The sequence below is a fragment of the Chelonia mydas genome, chromosome 2 (assembly GCF_015237465.2).
Source record: "Chelonia mydas isolate rCheMyd1 chromosome 2, rCheMyd1.pri.v2, whole genome shotgun sequence".
NCBI classification, from domain to species: domain Eukaryota; kingdom Metazoa; phylum Chordata; order Testudines; family Cheloniidae; genus Chelonia; species Chelonia mydas.
Genome location: NC_057850.1, coordinates 202,781,886 through 202,794,843, shown reverse-complemented (window position 1 = coordinate 202,794,843; position 12,958 = coordinate 202,781,886). Strand labels below are relative to the sequence as shown.

General features: G+C 40.1%; 1 protein-coding gene across 2 annotated transcripts in view; it reads right to left on the bottom strand.

Moving 5' to 3' along the window:
- The window catches only part of IGF2BP3 (insulin like growth factor 2 mRNA binding protein 3), a 163,800-nt gene that overhangs the window by 34,979 nt on the left and 115,863 nt on the right, over positions 1 to 12,958 (bottom strand). For both annotated transcript variants that reach the window (XM_043541060.1, XM_037890540.2), the window contains exons 10-11: positions 11,345 to 11,480; positions 7,167 to 7,298 (exon numbers count right to left, since the gene is read on the bottom strand). In XM_043541060.1, the coding sequence (XP_043396995.1) occupies positions 7,167 to 7,298; positions 11,345 to 11,480 (268 nt within the window). The remainder of the gene's footprint in view (positions 1 to 7,166; positions 7,299 to 11,344; positions 11,481 to 12,958) is intronic.

The window sequence follows — 12,958 nt, the reverse complement described above, 5'->3', positions numbered from 1 at the left end:
AAAAAGTTCAATGAATAGAAAAGATTGCTGGCGGCAGAACAGATCTGGACGAGGAGAAGTCTGGAGATAAACGTGAGAAGGGACGGACAGGCAGTAGAAACAAAAGTGAAACTGTTTGAGCAGCATATTCCAGAAGTCCTGAGGTCTTTTTGAGTGTAGCCTTCATTGATTTGAGATCTACCATACCATTCTCTCACTAGAAGGGAAAACCTATAATGGCAGCAGGCCGTAAGAGAGACCCAGTTTGGAAATATGTTAATGAAGTTCCTTTACCTGTGGGTAAGACAGGCATGCGTGCAAAATGCAAACAGTGCAACTAAGAAATGCAAGGCCTGGTTGCCCAAATGAAACAACATCGTGAGAAGTGTTCCTTCTCAGGAGGAAGCTGTGTTGAAGATGATGAAAGGAACATTTCTGAACATGCAGGATCTTCAGGTTGGTCAACTTTTTTATTTCATACTTCTTTCTTAAGGACTGCCTGTCGTCCTTCTGGACTATTCTTGAATTCTCATGTTTGAGCAAAAAATATAGTTGTTACTCTACGGAACTGTCATTTTAGATGCAGTTGTAATAAAAAATAAATAGCGGAAATAGGCAGATCTTCCTTTTACAATTTCACCTTTAAAATAGTACCGAGTGTCAGGGAATGCAATGAGTAATACTAAATGAGCAGTGTGATAATAATAATTAAATATCTGCATTGACTTATTTTGTTTAGGAGAATCCATCCACAACACACAGGATTCTGAAGACTATATACCTTCAAGATCACCATCATTTTCTATAGTTTCAGAGTTATCTGCCAATGATAGTGTTTCAGTCACATCATGTATGTCACATAGCCACAGTGTATCACCTGTAGCAAAAAGAAAAAAAAATCTCCATCATCCAGAAACAACCATAGATAAGTTTGTGATAAGAACCAGCAGATTACAAAAAATACCTCTTTTGTATGAAAATATTGCCCCGTTTGTTTATGCAACAAACTCTCCTTTCCGTAAGATTGAGAATCCACAATTCATTAACATGGTTCAGTCATTAGGACTAGGATACAGTCCACCCAACAGAGTAGATGTCGCAGGCAAATTGTATGAAAAGGTAAAGTGTATGAAAGAGAAATTCAGCAGTGTGCAAAAGGTCTAGAGGGTGAAATTGTTAACCTGAGTCTTGATGGATGGAGCAATGTCCACAATGATCCTGTTGTATGTGCTTGTGTGACAACAGGAGAAGGGAATGTCTTCCTTACAGAAAGAATTGATACATCAGGAAATGCACACACAGCAGAATACTTACAAGAAGTAGCAGTAAAAGCTATAACAAACTGGGGAAAAAATTCAACTGTCTAATACACAGCTTGGTTACAGACAATGCTGCAAAATGTATCCACGATAAGGAGAAATTGAGGAGAGAGTGAAGAGAGCGCCAAGCTAACAACACAGCTGCAGTGCTCATTTGATGCACCTCCTAGCCAAAGACTTCAGTGTTACAGAAATAAAGACTAATGTTGAAATTGCAAAATACTTCTATAACAACCACTTTGCAGCAGCTGCTCTGAAAAAAGTGGGAGGAACCAAGCTAACTCTCCCACAAGACGTGCGATGGAACTCAGTAGTGGACTGTTTTGAGCACTATATCAAGAACTGGCCTAATCTGATCACAGTTTGTGAACAAAATTGTGAAAAAACAGATGGCACTGTCACAGTCAAAGTTCACAACATTGGGCTGAAGAGAAACGCTGAACTCATGCCAAGTGACCCTGAAGCCTATTTCTGTAGCCTTGAACAAAATGCAGGGAAATTGCTGTTTTATTGCTGATGCTGTTGAAACTGGGAAGGAACCAAGTGAGATCTTAAAAAGAGAACTATGCAATGACAGAGTTAAATTACAAGCATTAAAAAAACAAATGGGTCAAGCACTTTCTCCAGCTCATTTTCTTCTCAATACTCAGTACCAGGGTCAAACCTTAACTGCTGAAGAAGAGGCGTTGGCTAGGACATGGACATCCAGCAATCATCCCTCCATAATGCCAACTATACTAAACTTCAGAGCTAAGGGTGAACCATTCAGGAAACATATGGTTGCTGCTTATGTTTTAAAGAAAGTCACACAAGTCAACTGGTGGAATTCACTTAAGCACTAGGATACAGAGACTGGTGAAGTGATAATCTCACTTTTAACAGCAGTAGCTTCTTCTGCCGGTATAGCAAGAATATTTTCTTAATTTGGATTAATTCATTCCAAATTGAGAAATCGTCTGGGACCTGAAAAAGCAGGAAAGCTTGTTTTTCTTTTCCACATTACGAACAAACAGGAAAACGAAGGTGAAGACGACTGAGTTAGCTGCAGAAGCCAATATTTTAAGTTTCTCATGTTGACCTGGTTGACTTTTGTTTTTTGTTTTTAAAAAATATTTGATATAACTATTTTAGTTAAAAACAATTTTAACAAAAATAAACCTGATTTTAAAAAACTTGAATGTTTAACTAAATTCAAAAATTCATATGCTTGTTTGGTTAAAATATTATATGTTTGCTATTGAAGAGAAAAATCCAGAATACATAACATTATTGTTTTAGTTAAATAAAACAATTTAAATATCTGTCTGGTGGTGATCGCCTCCTCAGGTGCTACAAGTACTCCTGGTTCTTTTTGCAAATATTAATGATTAACCTGTTGAATTGGAGGTAGTTCACCTCCCAGTGACTTCATAATTATCTGCTTCAATTACCTTTGCTAAATGAAATAACCAAACAATCATTCATTTTCTGATATAGCTGTAAAACTAATCTGAAAAGTTTTCAAAATAAATCACTTTAAAAATGTATAGTGTGTACCTTCTAAAAATGAAACCTATATCTATCTCTGAGTTGTGAAGAATATGTATTAAGGTTACAACAACCAACAAGAATGCACTTTTATGTAGAAATCCATGATTAAATCTTCCTGACTAGTGATTTAAATCATGATTTAAATCAAATCCACTCTGATCTCATGTAACTCAAAATGTAGGGGTGCAAATAAAACATAAAGAAGTAAACATTTGTACTTATTTCACAACAAGCTACTTTCCCTTTTTAAAAAGGAACTGTGACAAAGCATTGGGCTCCCTGACCTTGCCTGGAAAGGGTGCCAGATGGCTTCTCGACAGGAGGTCCTTCCAGGAGAACCTTAGCAGCTCGTTCACTTGGTGCAGGGCAGTTTACGTATGCAGTGCTTTTACTTTCAGGTAAACTGAGGACGTTGTGAAAAATAAGCATAGTGTGTGTTCATATCAGTGGAATGAAAACCCCACCTGGTTGCACAAACAACCAAATTCCTGTTGAAAGAGGATGTTGCTAATCAAGATCTCTAAATTAAAAGTTCTGGCAGAAAATTACAGCTAAAAAGCCTCACTGCCTCCTGATCTCCCTGGTTCTTTTCCTGTAGGCCCCTCTCATTCCCCTTGGTCCTTATCATTAACCTCCCTTGGTATGTTTTCTGCCAGCCCTTTGCCCCACCTCTGTGATCCTTCTTCCCATCCTAAAACGTATTTGGATTTTCCTCATCTCAATCTGCTCTCTTATCCCCTGAAACTTTTCCCCTATGACTTGCTCCCATTTGTTTTCCTCCCCCTCTCCCAGACCCTGTTCCCTTCCCCCACCCAATAGAGCCTGTTCCCTCTAGCCTTACCCTCTGCCCTGTGCATCGTTATATCAATCCTACTGCATTGCTGCCCAAGTTTTGCTCCACTAGTAGATACACTGAAGAAGAAAGGGAGCTGGGTAACAGAGCATTAAGCGGACATAAAAATGGCCATCCTGGGTCAGACCAATGGTCCATCTAGCCCAGTGTCTTGTCTCAGACAGTGATCAGTTCCTGGAACCTGGGGTACTAATGTTTCCCAAACCTGGCTATCTAGGAACTACTCAGCTTCTCTGATTTTCAGTAGCATCTCTATTTGCCCTTCCAACCCAAGAATCTTTTCTTCCAGCACAGACACCAACTTGCATTTCATACATAGGAATCCCTTCCAGCTCAGGCAAGAAAGAAAACATGGGACATCTGTTGCAGGTCACCATCACATTTCCATCACTGGCCACTGTGAAATCGCATAGAGCTGAACCTGGGAGGATAGCCTCTCTCTCTAACCTACCTCCAAAACACTCCTGTTAGTTGCCTCTGTTTGTTGCTCGAGTTTGCCTAGTAAGTGACTTTTTATATCAACTCTCCCAGCTCAGCCCCGCCCGTCGCCACCAGAAAGCGATGAACTGCTCAGACTTCAAGCAGCAGGGCTGATCAAAGCACCAAGGGTCAGAGCCATGCAGGCCTTACCAAGGCACCCCAATGCAAATGGTCTACACCCTCACCCATTCCTGTTGCCAGTCCCCAGTCCCAAACTCCAAAAAAGAACCCCAGCTTGATGTTCCCAGCTATCTACCCTTTGTCTCCACCGATTTATTCCTGAGCTTTTTGCATATCTACTTACCATGCAGCCAGAAACCCAGCTGAGCTAACAGTTGGGACAACAGCATGTTTAAGAGGTGGAGAGAGTGTAGCAGCACAATGGGGAAGCAAGTTAGGAATCTGCTTAAAAACGCATGCCATAGCCTGTCCCACTTTCCAGCTGCAAAAATGCTACATTGCTACAAAATAGCACCTGCTTCTTGATAGGCTTTCCCAGCATTTTGATGTCCTATTTCCAGAAATCTTCCACCTGGAAACCGGCCAGAATTCTAAAGGGTAACCTGGATGGGGTTTTTTCAGTGGTGGTAAGGAGTGCGGGGGACAGAAGGGTGAGGATGGATCAAGAGAAAAAAAATGGGACAAAAGTGTATTGACATTGCCATCTTCAGAAAAGGTAGCAGGAAGTTCTTAAACTCGGCACTCAGAGAGACATATACTGGCAGTAGCAATTTACAGTAATAAAAGGAAGGAAAAGCAAAACAAAGAACCGAGAGAAGAATAAGACAGAACAGGAATATGGGGTTGAAGTAAGAATTCTTGCAGGAGTAGTAGGACAGCTTGCAAGTTCAGGTAAAGGAGAAAAGTAGCATTTATAATTACTACCACTGTAAACAGATATACTGACTGCCAGCATAAACAAAACCTTCCTTCATTTCCAAAACACAAACCATCAGCTTCTACAGATGACATTTTTATGCAAAGCAATGAAGCCAAGGCTGTGTTTTAGTTTTCAACCAGAGAAAGTATTTTTGGATTAGTTTCATCTTCAACGCTAATGAAATTTTTCATGGAAGCATTGCTTTTAATAGTAAGATTGCCTCCCAGGCTCTCTTTTGGAACATTTTCCTGATAAGGCTACGAACATTATAAACTATGTTCAACATAGAACCTCCCTACACTCAAATCATTCATTCTCATGAACAATGTTATGAGCGTGGCATTTATTCTCTTTCTTTCAGTGACATTTTCTTGGCTTACTTCTCTGGGAAAAATATTAAAGAAACCCCTAGTACAGTATGTATACTTATTTAGCCCATCTGAGTGCAGCTATTTGATCAAGTTCACAATTTCTTATCTCATGGTGGATTTGGCTTCATGTACAGCATGCATGGCAAATATAGTGATGAGAGATTTGTCAAGAAAGCCTTCTGCAAAGCAGTAACCAAGCCTTGACTTTGACACGGGGGTGAATATATAGTGCAACCAGTGTCCTGAACACACTGTCTGTGGGCCTTTGTAGCCAATATGCGGCAGTGCATTTTTGCCCATCGAGTGTTGCTCAATATTAATAAATGTAAAAGTTAACTCAAAGAGATTCTCAATAAAGATGATGGTGAAGAGTTCTGTCAGGTCTCTGGGCTTTGTAAAAATCTTACAAGTTGCTTGTTCTGATAGTTCATTTTGAAAACCTAATCATCTTTTACTGAGTTGGTAACCATGGAGGCTAGCGACAGAATGTTGGTGAAAAATTACCTCCTCCCTGCCTCCAAAAACTGCAGAGTTTGCAGACAAGAACCTTCCCTTGTTAGAATGATTCCGAGATGGTCAGGGTGATGCAAAATAGTGTTATGGAGCAGGCAAACAGTCCCCCTGAGACCATTAAGGAGCAAAGAATTCGAACAAGAACACATCACGACTCCTCACACATTTTTCAGAGAGCATTATACTATGCAAACACACCTTCCAACAGATTAATATGTATAAACCATCACCTGTATCCTGTAGAACCTCAGAGTTATGAACACCTCGGGAATGGACGTTGTTGGTAATTCTGAAATGCTCACAACTCTGAAGAAAACGTTATGGTTGTTCTTTCAAAAGTTTACAACTGAACATTGACTTAATACAGCTTTGAAACTCTACTATGAAGAAGAAAAATGCTGCTTTCCTTTTTTTTTTTTGTTAGTAGTTTACTTTTAACAGTACTGTGCTGTATTTGCTTTTTTGGTTTTTGTTTGTTTCTTCTGCTTCCTGATTGTGTATTTCTGGTTCCAAATGAGGTGTATGGTTGACTGGTCAGTTCGTAACTCTGGTGTTCGTAACTCTGAGGTTCTACTGTACTTAGTGTTGTTGTATACCAGTAGGTTTCGTACATACACAAAAATGCTGTATTCAATCATAAATTTGTTTTTGCTACACAGAATTCTAATCTATTATCAAATGCCATATTTTTCTTCAGGTTAGGAACTCAGATAGGAAGGACAGGCTTATATAGATTGCTTTATTTCTTGTAACCTCTGACCAAGTGTTTTTCTAACTCATTTAAGAGTGAAGTATAAACTTGCACTTATTTTTCTGCAGGGATATAAAAGAAAATCTCTATCATTTATTTAGAAAACAGGGTTTCATACTTTTCCAAATCTCACTTGTTTGATTTCACTGATAATTTCATCACTGATAATTTTACGGAACAGTCACTGAGTGTTTGTACTCTTCCACAACCACCTTAGATAATTTTCATGTGGAAACAGAACAAACAAGCCAAGCTGAAAGCATTCAGCAAACAAACCCTGCACATTACATCAAGCAAAAACACAAAAGGACTGTGCTACCAGTAAACTGTTGCCAGAGCACTGACATACCTGGGTCTTTGCCAAGTTTTTCTTTTATTCCAGCTTTGACCAGCATCACCTTATAGTTACTGTTACCCTTCAACAGTAGTCAAACTTTGACAGCACCCTTTTTGCCAATATAATATAGCCAAAAGTAAGAAGACTTCTTACCCCAAATGGTGGATACGAAGTAGCAGCGGCAGCAGAGGCAACACCCACTGTGGGAGGTGGTATTCCTGAAGAAGAAGGTGGGAACAGACCCAAGGCATTCAGATTTAATCCAGGAATTAAATGTGCTTGAAGCTGCAACGGTAGAAGAAATTATTTAGCCTTACAATGCAAGTTATTAAACTTAATCAAAATCCCAGTTGGGATAATGGAATAGCCTCTTTTGTAAAGATGCCAATGTTTTACTTGAAATCTACATTCTTGAGGATTCAGATTTCAGACCTAATACCCAGACAACTCACTTAGCCCAATAAGGTTAAAAGCTTGGCTCTAATGTGACAGACAGTCAGGTGTCTCTCACTACAACTTTATTTTTCAATGAAGTGACCCACAAGATTGTAGAAAAGAAATCCAAGTGACAGGCAGACCTTTCGACCACATGCTTAGAATGAGGTTTAGTACAAAAACAATAACCCGCCTGACTCTGTGATAGAAATTCAACAGTCCTTTAGAAACAGAGCGGCTCCACCCATAACCACTAATTCTCCCTGCCTCCCATACTGCTAAAACTGCAGGTGGACTGCAGAGTGTTGAGCGTGAAATCCCCCCACAGTGCTCACAGGATAAGCATTAACTATAATGAAGCTACATGTCACTTATTAGATCAGTGGTTCTCAAGCTATTTACCACTATGGGCCACATATGCAACGCTCCGTGTTATGTGGGCCACATCCACACAATATATATATACTACCTGTATGGCCCTGAGGATGTCACATGGGCCGCAGCTGTTTGCTGATTGGGCTGCAAGCAGCCCACAGGTTGAGAACCACTGGACTAGACTGTTCCTGGGCAATTTGACCATGCCTAGTTAGTAGGAGGTGTTGTAGCATTCTAACACACCAGAATCTTCAGTTAAGCCCCAGTTCCTCCCCTCCTCCCCCGCCAAGTTATTTCCCTGCAATACAATTTGACATATTAAACCTGTTACAGCTAGGACAGAGACCCCATTTAAGGCCATCACTAGACACAAACTGTGGGACATTAGGTGCTAGGATTTCCTTTATTGCTAAAGACCAAGCTAAAACTGCAGTTAAAGGGCAACAAACTAACTTGGAATGACTGGTCAAAATCCATCCAATAAAGCATTAGAAAAAAAACAACATAATTCCCACCCACTGTGAAGGTGGTGAAGAACAGCCCTGGTATTTCTGATCCATCTGGACAATCAGGAAACATTGGCAACTGAAAGACATTTCCCACCTGACATCCAGAACAGAACGTTTTGGTTAAGTGTTGATATATATCTGAATTTTTCAGAGAATCATAAAAACGTAGGCCTAGAAGGGATCTCAAGAGATCATCTAGTCCAGCCCCATGCATTGACTCAGGAACAATTATACCTAGACCAATCCTGACAGGAGTTTGTCCAAACTGTTCTTAAAAACCTCCAATGATGGGGATTCAACAACCTCCCTTGGAAGCCTATTCTAGTACTTATCTATCTTTAGAGTTTTTCCTAATATCTAACCTAAATCTCCCTTGCTGTAGATTAAGCAGACAACTTCTTGTCCTACCTTCAGTGGATATGGAGAACAATTGATCACCATTCTCTTTATAACAGCCTTAACGTATTTGAAGACTTATCAGTCCCCAGTCTTCTTTTCTCAAGAATAAACAAACATGCGCAGGTCTTTTTTTACCCTTCCTCATTCCCTTTTATCAATTTTGTTGCTCTCCTCTGGACTCTCCCCAAATTGTCCACATCTTTACTAAAAGGTGGTGCCTAGAACTGGACACAGTACTCCAGGTGAGGATTCAACAGTGCTGAGTAGAGCAGAACAATTACCTCCTGTGTCTTAAGTGTGACACTTGTGTTAATACACCCCTGAATGATGTTAGCCTTTTTCACAAATGCATCACACTGCTGATTTGCATTCAATTTGTGACCCATTATAACCCCTAAATCAGAGGTTTTCAACTTTTTTTCATTTGTGGACCCCTAAAAAATTCCAAATGGAGATGTGGACTGCTTTGGAAATCTTAGACATAGTCTGTGGACCCATAGGGTTCTGTGGATCACAGGGTAAAAACCATTGTTCTATGGTGGTAACCTTTTGTGGACCCCTCAGACAGCCTGTGGACCCCCAAGAGTCCATGGACCACAGGCTGAAAATCACTACCCTAGGTCCTTTTCAGCAGCACTACTGCCTAGCCAGTTATTCCCCATTTTGTAGTTGTGCATTTGATTTTTTCCTTCCTAAGTGTAGTGTTTTGCATGTGTCTATTGAATTTTTTCTGGTTGATTTCAGACCAATTCTCCAATTTATCAAGGTCATTTTTAATTCCAATCCTGTTCTCCTAAGTACTTACACCACCTCCCATCTTGGTGTCATCCACAAATATTATAAGCACATTCTCCACTCCATCGATCAAGGCATTAATGAAAATGTTTAGTACCACACCTAGGACAGACCCATGCAGGGCACCACAAGATTCATCCCACAGTTTGACAGGCTGTATTCGGAGTAATTATGAATAGTTTGCTTTCAACCAGTTGTGCACTCACCTTATAGTCATTTCATCTAGACTACATTTCCCTACTTTGCTTATGAGAATGTCATGTGAGGCTGTATAAAAAGCCTTACTAAAGTCAAGATATATCACATCTACATCTTCCCCCTATCCACTAGGTCAGTAACCCTGTCAAAGAAGGAAATTAAGTTGGCTTGGCATGATTTGTTCTTGACAAATCCATATTGGATACTACTTATCCTATTATCCTCTCGGTGTTTAAACTCATTGTGTAATAAATTTATTTCAGTATCTTTCCAGGTATCGAAGTTAGGGTAACTGGTTTAAAATTCCCCAGGTCCTTTGTTGCCTTTTTTAAAGATAGGTATTATGTTTGACCTTTTCCAGTCCTCTGGGACCCTCATCTGTCCTCCTTGAGTTCTCAAAGATAAATTGCTAGTGATTCTGAGATTGCTCGAGTTAATTCCTTAAGCACACTATGATGAATTTCATCAGGTCCTGCCGACTTGGATACATCTAACTTTTGAAATATTTTTGAACCTTTTCTATCGCTACTCTGGCTTGTGTTCTTTCCCCCTTCTTGTTACTATTGTGTAAAAGCATCTGATTACAATTAACCTTTTTAGTGAAGACTGAAGCAAAATAAGCATTAAACTCCCAGCCTTCTTGGTGTCGTCCATTATTAGCTCTCCTTCTCTGTTAAGTAGTGGACCTACACTTTGTTTTGTCTTTCTATTGCTCCTAATGTATTTATAGAACCTCCTGTTATGTCCTTTTATGTCTTTTGTTAGGTGTAATTCATTTTGTGCCTTACCCTTTCTGATTTTCTGCCTACATGCTTGTACTGTTCTTTTGTTCTAAAAGTTAGTAATTTGCCCATGTTTCCACATTTGGTAGGATGGTTTACCCAAGTCTTCTCTGGTCTACCGATCTCTACCTGTGACACTGTCAAATTACAGGGTAATACTTTTTTGCATTAGATAATCAGCAACTATCCTCATAGGAACAGGTTTCAGAGTAGCAGCCGTGTTAGTCTGTATCCGCAAAAAGAAAAGGACGACTTGTGGCACCTTAGAAACTAACCAATTTATTTGAGCATAAGCTTCCGTGAGCTACAGCTCAATGCATCCGATGAAGTGAGCTGTAGCTCACGAAAGCTTATGCTCAAATAAATTGGTTAGTCTCTAAGGTGCCACAAGTTGTCCTTATCTTCATAGGAGTACAGTTCTTTACCTTCCAAATTGAAAAGGACATATTTCTGCTCCCAAATTAAAGAGTGAGTCCTACACATGAGAAAATAGGAAACTAAGGAAAGTCTCATTTACAGATTAAAGTTACCAAATAAAAAGATGGTTCTTATGTTAAAAACAGAACAGTATCAGGGAACTAGAAAGCACTTCCTTCAAGTACTTCATACTACTGTGGCATCAAATGAACATTCATAATACAAATAAAAACTCCTTTCCAGTCTCCACAACAAAGGAAGGTAGTTTTGAAGTAAAATTATTCTTCATGTCCTTCATCTAAGTGAATATTCTCAATTTTTCCGACCAAAAAGAGATCCAATATATATATATAAATATAGACGTAAAGAATCTCTCGGAAATAAACATCCAAAAATGACCAAGCCATAGAAAAAGACTCACGTTCATAGCAGCAATATCATTTTCATAGGACTCCCTGATTTTCTTCATTATTTCTTCCTCGGCCTTGGCACACGTTTCAATACTGCCTTTAACTGTAATGGTCCGCTCAGGGTTATAGAGTGTCAAGTCCTGCAGTCTGCAGGCAAAACAGAAATGCAATGAATTACCATTCAAACAGTAGACTGTAATGAAAACGTATCAGTTGAGGCTGGGGAATTTTGAAACGGGCAGGTTTGCCCTGGAACATACAAGATCAATTTGCAGCGAAACTCAAACATGATTTTAACAGACTCTGAAAGAATACTTCCCTCACAAAAGACTGGACTAAAATTAGTGCAATGTGATTCAGTGTCAAATGGTTAAGATTTGCTTGGACGTGACATAGATTCTAGCAAGGAGAGATTACCTACCTTGTATAGTAACCTGAGTTCTTTGAGATGTGTCCCTCTGGGTGCCTCACATCAGGATATACACCCACCATCTGCTCTTGATTGGAGATCTTTGTCAGCAGTGTCTGCAGGTCCACACCTGTGCTCCAGACACCTTTGGGCCCCAAAAAGAGGGGCAGGTGCACTACCACTCCAATTCCTTCTCAACCACAGAAGTCCGAAGAAAGAGATTTTGAGGCAGAGAGGAAAGAGTAGGTAGTGGAGCACCCATAGGAACACACATTTTGAAAAATTCAAGTTACTGCACAAGGTAAGTAATCTCCTTCTTCTTCTTCTTCAAGTAGTGTCCCTATGGGTACCCCAGGTCAGGGGACTCTCTGTGCCAAAGAAGTGGATTCAATATGGACTGTAGACAGTGTCACCAAAGGCAACGTCAGTTCTGGAATCAGGCATGAGAGTATAATGCTGGTAAAATGTGTGCAGCGAAGACCAGGTGGCTGCCCTGCAGATGTTTGCAATGGGTATATTTTTTAGAAGAGCTACAGAGATAGATTGAGCAATAACTCTTGGAGGGGAATGAGGCTTTGTAGCATGACAACATAACATGGAACCCATTTGGACAATCTTTGGGAGGAGACTGGATGTCCCCTCATTCATTCTGCAACAGAGATGAAGAGTCTAGGAGAAACCCAAAGGGCCTGGTCCTGTCAAAGTAAGAGGCAAGAGCTCTTAACATCCCATGTGAGTGAGGCTTGGTGTAAAATAGTGGCTACTGAATCTTTTGATTAATGTGAAATTCAGAAGACACTTTAGGAAGGAAACAAGGATGTGGACATCCCCATAGGTTCAAATGGGGGTTTCCTCAGAGCACTGAGAAGTAAGGAGAGGTCCCACGGCAGACTTGACTCCTTGACAGGAAGGAAGAGGTTGAACAGCCTTTGATAAATCTTGCAGCAGTAGGGTGAATGAAGCCTGAACACTTCTATAGGAGCTGTGATGGCAACTAGCTGAACTTTGATGGAGCTTAGCCATAAGCCTGTGGTCTTTAAATTCAGAACGTAATCAAGGATGTGAGCCAAAGAGAACTCAAGAGAAAGCATAGCTTGATAGTTGCACCAAGCCTGGAAGCGTTTTCACTTTCGCAGGTAAATTTTCCTGCATTCAGTGTCGTTGTAGCCATGTTGGCCTAAGGATATTTGCGAGACACAGTGGGTGAGGAAATAAC